Here is a 9566-nt window from a genome sequence, read left to right on the forward strand (position 1 = left end):
TGGAGCATGAGCTTTCGTGGGTGAATACCCACTTTGTCAGATGCATGCATGTAGTCTACATGCATCTGACAAAGTGGGTATTCACCCACGAAAGCTCATGCTCCAAAACGTCTGTGAGTCTATAAGGTGCCACAGGATTCTCTGCTGCTTTTACAGATCCAGACTAACACGGCTACCCCTCTGATAAGTAATTCTTTGAGTGCTTGCTCATGCCAATTCCAAGTAAGTGTTCATGCACGGTCGTTGGAAGGTTTTTCCCCTAGCGGTACCTGTCGGGTTGGCTGTGGAATCTCCTGGAGTCACGCCTTCATGGCAGTATACGTAGGTCCCTGCTGACCTGCCGCCTTTTCAGTTCCTTCTTACTGCCCGTGATGGTTGTTGGAGCTGCTGCTTCTCTCTTGCTATGGGATGCGATCCTCTAGTGATCTTTCTCTTTGTACCTGTAAATAGTTAACTTAGTATTAGTGTTTCAAGTAGTTTTTATAGTTGGTTAGATAAGTTTCTATTAGGGTTTCCCGCACTGCGTTCTTCTCCTCCTGGGAACTGTGGCATGCCTTGGTCTCAAGGGTTCAAACCATGCAGTCCTGCCAGAAGTCTTTTCCTGGGGCGACCCCCACGTCTCTTGCTTAAAGTGCTTGGGAAAGGCTCTCCAGACAGACAGGTGCAAGATCTGCAAAGGCTTCAGTCCAAGATCCAGAAAGAAGAGAGACTTTAGGTTAAAACTACTCCTCATGGAATCAGCTCTCTGTCCTCATCCGGCACAGCCTGTGTCAGACCCGAAGTCCAGCACTTCGATGCGAAGCGGACCAGCTTTGGTGAGAGAGATTGTGGCGCCGAAAAAGACTCTGGGTCCAGAGACCCCTGGCACCGCTACTCCCTGGCACCGAAGACCTCCACTGTGGCTACCCGGCACCACTTGCACGCTCTAGTGACGCACAAGAAGCATAAGGCAAAACCGAGACCGCCTAGACAAGATAGTCACTCCAGTTATTGAGTCTCTCCTGTGGTGGCAAGTGCTGTGTGCAGGAGTACCCATCTCAAGGCTCCAGTCCTTGCTGTCTCTAGTCACGGATGCATCAGTAATGGGATGGGAGATGCATCTTGGAAGACTCAGGACTCAAGGTCTCTGGTCCCAGGCAGAATTTTCACTGCACATCAATGTCAGGGAGCTAAGAGGAGTTAGCCTTGCTTGCCAGACATTCCAAACCCATCTGGAGGGCAGATGTGTATCGGTATTGAGCGACAATACAACAGCAATATTCTATGTAAACAGATAGGGTGGTGCTCGCTCATCTCCCCTATGCCAGGAAGCCTTCAGACTGTGGGACTTCTGCATTGCCTACTCAATACATCTAGAGGCATTGTACCTTCCAGGCTCTCAGAACGAGCTGGCCGATCATCTCAGTAGGGCCTTTCATGATCACAAGAGGTCACTCCGACCGGATGTCGTGATCAACATCTTCCAATAATGGGGATTTCCCTGGATAGACTTGTTTGCAACAAGGCACAACAGGATGTGTCAGCAATTCTGTCCCTTCCTGAATCAAAGCCTGGGCTTGCTTGCAGATGCTTTTCTCCTCCCTTGGAAGAATCACCTGCTGTATTCATTCAAGCCCTTCTTGTTTGTACATATGGTCCTGCTAATGGTCAGAAGAGAGGGCGCATCAATGATCTTAATAGCATTAGCATGGCCATGTCAGCACTGGTTCACCACACTCCTAGACCTGTCGGTGGACATGCCCATACTCTGCCGCTGATCCCAGACCTGATCGCACAGGACCACGGCCACCTCCAGCATCCCAATCGAGTCTCTCCACCTCATGGCATGGAAACTCCATGGCTAATTCCCTTGGAGCTCACAATGCTTGCACCCTGTTAGGATGTTCTCCTTGGCAGCAGGAAATCCATCCACTAGAGCCACTTATTTGGCTAAGCAAAGAAATTATTTGGTCATAACAAAAAGGACACTCCAACCTTGCAGTCATCGGATTCCCCTTTAATTCCTGGACTGTTTTTACACCGGAAACAGGCAGGGCCTGTCAGTGTCGTCATTAAGGTCCATCATCTCAGTTTTCATTCAGGTTCGGCCGGCTGGTTGGTTTTGGTGCCAACCCATGGTTTGCCGCTTCCCAAAGGACTAGGATAGATCTGTACACTCAAGTAAGACCGCCAGTCCTCCCAGGATCTCAACCTGGTAACTCTCAAGACTGATGGGTCACTCCCTTTGAGTCTCTCTTGTCTACCTTTCCTGGAAAGTAGCGTTCTTGGTGGTATAACTTCAGCCAGGAGGTGTCTGAGTTTAAGGCTTAACTTCTGAGCCCCATATACATGGTCTTGTATATAGGACAAGGTGCAGTTGCAGCCACACTCAGCTTTCTCACCAAGTAGTTTCACAATTCTGCACGAACGATCTAGGACAATATTTTCTTCCAGTATTCTTTCCTAAGTTGCATTTGCTAGCCACCAGAAGCGATGCTCCGCTCCTTTGGCTGTCAGGTGAGTGTTAGCCTTTTACATCGAAGAATGAAGCCTTTTTGAAATCAATGCAACTCTAATTGAGGAGCAGATGAAGGCTTTCAGTGTCATCCCAAAGAAAATCTACTCCGGGCAAGAAGGAACTGAAGAGGTGGCGGGTCGGCAGAGACTTATATATACTGCCACAAAGGTGCGACTTCAAGGGACTCCACAACCAACCCAATGGGTACTGCTGTGGAAAAAACTTTCCGGCGACTGTAGAATGCGGCACAGACACCTACTTGAAATGGACATGAGCAACATATCTCTCAAAGAACAACGTTGATGAAAAGGTAGGTAACCATTGTTTCATTCATCTGAAAGGGTTGCAAACAATCTAACACTAAAGTTATATAGAATGCCAACTGTAGAGCAGTAAATTGAGCAAGTGGATTGTGGATTGAATTTTCTGGAGTTTCTTTTTCTCCCATTGAAGAGTAACAATATAACACCTTTTTGTGATTCCCAATGACATCATAGCTATGATCAGAATTTTTATTTCTTTTTACTTTACTACCATAACTTAGTTATTTATGGGCTTTGCCTAGTAACTCCCCAAAAAGGGGGGAACACGGAGACATATTAGTTATTACTAATTTTAGACTGCTAATACAATTTTCTTCTTTCTGCAAAGATTGAAATAAAGTGTAGTAATTTTTTAGTAACGCTGTTTTAATGCTAAACAATATTAACGAACTATTCAGTAATTTCTTCTAGTAAATGAATTATAAAGTAAAATTTGTACCAGTGTAATGGAATCAAATATTCAATTATTATAAATTGCTTTGAATTGACTAAACCATCTGCAGATTTCTGTAATACCAGATATTTAATTTATTACTTCTACGAAACTACCCATTGCATTGCATTTCTTTTCTCGGAGATATTTAAAATATATGTAAGCATTATTTAAAATATATTATAGTTGTGCCATAACAGAATGATTCAAGTAAGTGCAGAAGTCACAGTAAAACACAGCTTAATTTATAAATATTTTGTAGGGAGGGTGAAAGAACCTTTTTTTTAGTCCCAAGTACCTAATTAGCCATTATTGCCTAAACTTAAATGTCATAGCTGAGTTCCTCATAAAAAAAAACTTGCTTACTACAGCTTATGGGTGCTGTTAGTTTTAGTTCCTTTGAGAAGTGATTCGAAAAGTATACCTTTAAGGACCTCAAAACATTAGACTTAACAATTGTTAACATTTTGTAACCAGTAACTCTTCTTGAGAAGTCCTACCATCACTGTATTACAAAGTTGTCTCTACACCCAAGAAAGAGCAGATTGCAGGTATCAGAAGTGACAGAAAAGGGCCAGATCTCTCGACTGCCTATGAAAAACGGATCTAAATAGAAAACTGAAGATAAAAGAGAAGTTGTGAAGGGGCAAAGTGTCACATTGGTTTCAGCATAAAATGTTTCTAAACTGTGTCCACTTTTAATAAATCTTGTCTTGCATGTGAGTCTTTCTCTGCCCTTTTTATAGTTTCACACTCCTATCTGCTTTTATGGGAAAGTGTCTTTCTGCAGTTTGGTGGCCATCTCCAGTAATTTTTATTGATCTCTCTACAGTAGTTCTGTTGTTGGCTTGTATTCTAAATGATTATCCTCCTCTTGCCCTTCAGCATGGTGCAGCCAAAATGTCTCTTCCTTTTCTTATGCTTTAATTGTTTCCCACCTTGTTTGAATCTCCCTACTGGCTTCCTGTGTTTCCACATAAAGTTCGTACTCCTCACTGTCAGACTGTGTTGCATGCTCTTGTCTCATCTTTGACTTTTTTTCTGTTAAACCTTCTTTTATGTTCTATTCTTTGCCATCCTTGCTCCTTTCGCCCAATCTTTCACCTACTCATATCTTCACTCTTTTCATGTTACCTCCGAATACTTTGAAACAGCCTCACTGTCTAGTGGGCCTCACCACATTGCTTTCTTCCTAAAAGTGCCTTTTGTCTTCCCTCCCACCATTTATGACTTAAATAAAAAAGAAACAACCCCCAACCTAATAAATATTATATTCTATCAATTTTGTTGAAATCTTGTTGCAAATTCTGGTTAAGATCCAATTACAAGATGCATGCCTAACCTCTGCAATGTATATTGATCTAACTGAGGCATCTAGACCCTCCTTCTCACATTGTTTAACCTGAATTATAAACTCTTGAAAGCTGAGATTTGTCTTTTTAGCACCATTCACACTTATAGTGCAGCGGAAACAACAAAAACAAAATCTTATCTGCTCACAGACTGTCAAATGTACTGAATTTCTTGGTTACAGCACTTTTTAAAAAGCATACCAGATTCTGACCACTGGAAGTCTGCAGTGGAGGCCAGTATATGCAATAAAGCAACTACAACATCCTTTACTTCTCCCTGATGTCTTCCAAGACATCAAGGAAGTCAAGTAGCGCAGAGCACCAGAAGAAAAGACAGCAGCTGTCATACCTTGAAACTACCCCACCTCCTCTGCATGATGTTGTTCAACAGCTGGTGGCTCATTCTTCAGTTCATATCGAGATTCTTTAGCTTCTGCAGTTTCAACAATTAATCCTTCCCTCCACCATCAGAAAATAACATGAGACCCAGTGGAGTGGAGATGGGGAAGTAGGCGAGACAGCTATTGGGGAAGCATGGATGAAGTGTCCCTGGTTTTGTCTCAAAAGCTGAATGGTGCACTTGTTTGTTGTCATTCCTCTTTAGCAGTTGTCAATATAATGGGTTCCAAGTTAATGGATAATGGAATTAATCTTTCCTGTATTTTTATTTCTAATTAGGATTCCTTCCCTATGATGTCAGTCCAGGCTATAATCAAATGGCTTTACCCTTATCATATTCTATTAGGAAAGGAAGGCAGGACTGCAGTAGAAGATGCATTAAAAGTGAGTACTGTGCATTTTATATACAAATCCCAGAGAGCAGTGAGTTGCTACAGTAGCCCCACTAATTATAAGAAGACACCGAAGCAATGCTAATTATTTAAATAATATATGTTAATGCTGATATTAAAAAAGGTTTTGAACAATACCTTCATAAACCAACAGATTTCATTAGCTGATGAGTTTTATGTCTTCTAGTGAATTTAGGCCACAATTCACAGATTCTTAAACACATGCATAACTTTAACAATGTAATAGTCCCATTGATACAATGTAACTACTCACATGTTTAAATTTAGGCATATTCTTAAGTGCCTTACTGAATCAGGGCTTAAGAGAGAAGATATTCATGAGGTAGATCTTTGTCACTAAAATGGAAAATAATAATTTTCTAAAATTCATAAATTTCTTATAAAATTAATTGTGATTAAATTATTTCACATGAAAAATATTGAGTGTGTCATGATAATTCTACTAGTTTGTTTGTCTTTATAGGCATTTGTGTCTGTTAAACTTTCAGTTAATCTATAGAGCTTTCTGAAATAACGCTGAACAAAAACTAACGGAAAAAAAAAAAGAGAGAAAATGCTTATTTTATGTCTCTTCTTTTCCCTGCCCACCTTCTCATCCCTCCAGCATTTTCATAGATTCATAGTCTTTTTCAGAGTCATTATTTCCAAATAGAATTTCCCATCTTGTAAGTATACCCTACTTTCTTTTTTACTGTACATTTGGCCATATTGAAAGGCTTATTGTTTGCTTGTACCTAGTTTATTAAGCAATCTAGGAGCTGTCGTCTTCATTATTTACCGCTCCCCCAATCTTTGTTTAATGTACCAACTTTATCAGTAATGATTTTGTTTTCTTCTGGGTCATTGATAAAAATATTAAAGAGCATAGGGCTGAGAATCAATCCCTGCTGAACCCAGCTAGAAACATACCTGCTCAGTGATGTTTGTCATTGACTGTTACATTTTAATGACATAAATCTGTCATCCAGATTTTGATAAAGTTGCTTTGTGCCATGTTGATTTTTTATTGTTCTAGGTTTTAATCAAAATGTTGTGTGGTACCAGCAGAAATGCTGTACAGAAATCTAGATGTATTTCATCAGCACGGTTACCTTTATCACTCAAACTTGTAATTTCATCAGAGAATATTAAGTTTGTTTGACAAGATCTGTTTTCCATAAACACATGTGGTTAGCATTAATTATATTACCCTTCTTTAATTATTTATTAATTGAGTCCTGTATCAGGTGTTCCATTATTTTGCCCAGGTTCAGTGTCAGGCTGACAGGCCTATAATAACCTGGGTCATTCCATTTGCCCTTTTTGGCACAACGTTTTTCCAGTCACCTGGAACTTCCCCAGTTTTTCAAGATCTATTTAAATCAATATTAATTGTTCAGAGAGGTCCTTGGGGAGGTCTTTTATACCCAAAGGTTTTAAGTAAGTAATGTGTACCTCTTGACTTTAAACGTCTAAATTTAGTAGTTGGTGTTTAATATCCTGCTTAGTTAATGCTGGAATGGAAAGTATTTCATCATAGGATATGCATACATCATCTGGCTTTTTCCCACATATGAAACAGAAATATTTATTGAACACTTTTGCCTTTTCTGCATCATTATTGACCATTTTACCCTTTCCATCTCATAATAGACTAGGGCTAGGCAACCTGTGGCACATGTACTGAAGGCGGCACTCAAGCTCATTTTCAGTGGCACTCACACTGCCNAGATGGATTTATAGACCCTGCTGCTTATTCCATGTGTAACATAAAGCTATTCTAAGTGAGAGAAATGCCTTTAAAAATACACTCTCAATACGGAGCTTGGGCATATTTCCAGCCCCCTGCATGGAGCAGTTGCATCAATGGGAATAGCCCTGCCCTACCTCCACCAAGGGAATTTCTGTAGCAGTTGGCTACTGTGGATTTTTTAAATGTGGAGGGCCAACATTTCAGTGTTCCTCCGATTTTCATTTTTGTTCCTGTTACATTCTCTTTGCAAACTCAGGGACTGCTCCAGCTCCCACTGACCTCAATGGGAGTCTCTCCAATCACTTCAAGCTGAGCTGGATCGGGGCATGATTTTACCTTGTTTGGGTCAGTCATTGTCTGTGGTGTTAGAGGAAGGAGAAGTGTTAAGTGGATGATACATTTTTGCCCCCACCTTGATATTTTTCTGCTGGACAAAATGTGGGGAGCCCGATTCTGTAGCATTTCACACTGTGTAACTCACCAGGGAGAGAAGCCAGGTAACAAGAGCCTGGTAGATGCTGGCTGCTGTCAAGACAGTGTCTGGGAAGCGTCCACTGTGCTGACCACACGTGGCTACCTGTCCACAACTGGCGAGCCAAATCGTCATGAGAAGCTTCTCACCGTTAGCGCTGTCTGCACTAGGCAACGTGTTAATAGCTGGCAAATAAGATGCTTCCTGTTGAAGGAGAGTGGAAACATTCAACTAATTTGTATTATGAGGCCTGAAACAGAAAATTATATTGATTTTGATCAATACAACTGGCTGAATGCTACCATCACAGGTGGCGGTAATAAATCTATAGGGACATGCATGTTTACACTCCACTTTTACATTTTATCCAAGAGACAGCATCTCTAGCAACCTAACGCCTCCTAGCTCCATGCTGGGGCATTAATTCTATACTGACTCAGAGCCCCCAGCACCACTTCCTGTAGCATGCTGGGTTTTCCTTAGAGCTCTTTCATCCATGTCTGGAGCAGGCCTAACACTGTTTAACCAGTGGAAGCTAATGAGATCAGCCAGAGGTAGTATGACTGGAGTCATTCAGTATTCATCATCAACCTTAAGTGTTAATTACTTATTAGGGCAATGCCCTTGAATCAAGCCTGACAAGAGCGATAGAGCTTGTATTACTGTCCGCTCTGCCTAACAAATCTCGCTGATCTATCATGTACATTTAAGTGAACTCTCATCTCATTGCCTTGATTGTAACTGAGCACTGGTATTTTGTCAATTAGGGGAAGAATCCCTCCCCCACTTTTTTTTTTTTCAAATGCAATTCTCACACTTTTGCATTGGCCATTACCAGTTTTCCAGTAACATGCATTCAGTATGCTCTGAAACACTGCATCACTTAATTCCTTGCAACCTAACCTGAGCACACAATCGCAATGGCACTGTGCATTTTCATCCCCAGCTCTCTGGGCTTTGTGTCAGAGCTGGTTATCAATCCCATTGGGCTGAAGCTTGGTGGATACAAGTTTGTTGGCCAAGATGAACAATGCATTTCCAAGAAAATGGCTGTAACTGGTAAATGATGCTGTTTGTAGATAGTTCTAGGAAAGGAGAGTTGGGCTTTTTGTAAATTTCCTTTCAACAAGTCCATATATTGGATTGGCCAGACAGCTCTTGTTGCTCTAACATTGGCAGGTCCTGTTGAGATTTTTAGATGGTTGGATGTTATTTTGGGGTGGGGGGGCGGGAAGAATGGTTCACTGGTATAAAGATGTGAGACCTTTTACCCCTAAGTAGATGGCTGGACTCCACTCTGGATTAGTAACAAATGAAAGTTGATACCAACTAATGGCTGTTAGGTAAATCCAGTGTATCCAGGGGTATAACACCATGGTCATAGCTGGTACTCTCAGCACAAAGCGAACTCACCTCTCGGTCCTTCTGGGGGTCTCTCCCAGTGAGGAGTGAGGTCCGTTAGAGGAGGACCTTGTATAGCTGTATCTTTTATGTGGCTAAACAGAAGTTTTTGGACTCTGGGGCTCTCAATCCAGCATTAAATTCACACTAACGTTATGTAAAAATGAGGTTAAATGCCAGATCCTGTTGTGATACAGTCTTTGCAGTGTTTGTCATAAACAGATAAGTAAGAGTTAATAGAACAGAAGTTATCTCTTTTGCCTGTAAAGGGCTAACAAGATCAGTGAGCCTGGCTGTCACCTGACCAGAGGACCAATCAGGGGACAGGATACTTTCAAATCTTGAGGGAGGGAAGTTTCTGTGTGTGTGTGTGCTGTTAGAATTTGGTTGTTGTTCACTTTGGGGGCTCAGAGGGACCAGACGTGCAACCATGTTTCTCTCAATCTCTCCGATACAGGCTCTGATAAGTTCAGAATAGTGAATACTAGGTAGATAAGGCGAGTTAGGTTTATGTTTGTTTTCTTTATTTGCAAATGTGTATTTG

The 9566-nt window shown here is 41.4% G+C and overlaps 1 protein-coding gene across 1 annotated transcript in view; it reads right to left on the reverse strand.

The window, feature by feature from the left end:
* The window catches only part of DNAAF8 (dynein axonemal assembly factor 8), a 153518-nt gene that overhangs the window by 90536 nt on the left and 53416 nt on the right, over positions 1-9566 (reverse strand). Inside the window, 1 exon segment of the mRNA XM_075069372.1 lies at positions 7631-7825. Within this exon segment, the coding sequence (XP_074925473.1) occupies positions 7631-7825 (195 nt within the window).

This window comes from Chelonoidis abingdonii, chromosome 9, assembly GCF_003597395.2.
Source record: "Chelonoidis abingdonii isolate Lonesome George chromosome 9, CheloAbing_2.0, whole genome shotgun sequence".
Classification (NCBI taxonomy): Eukaryota; Metazoa; Chordata; order Testudines; family Testudinidae; genus Chelonoidis; species Chelonoidis abingdonii.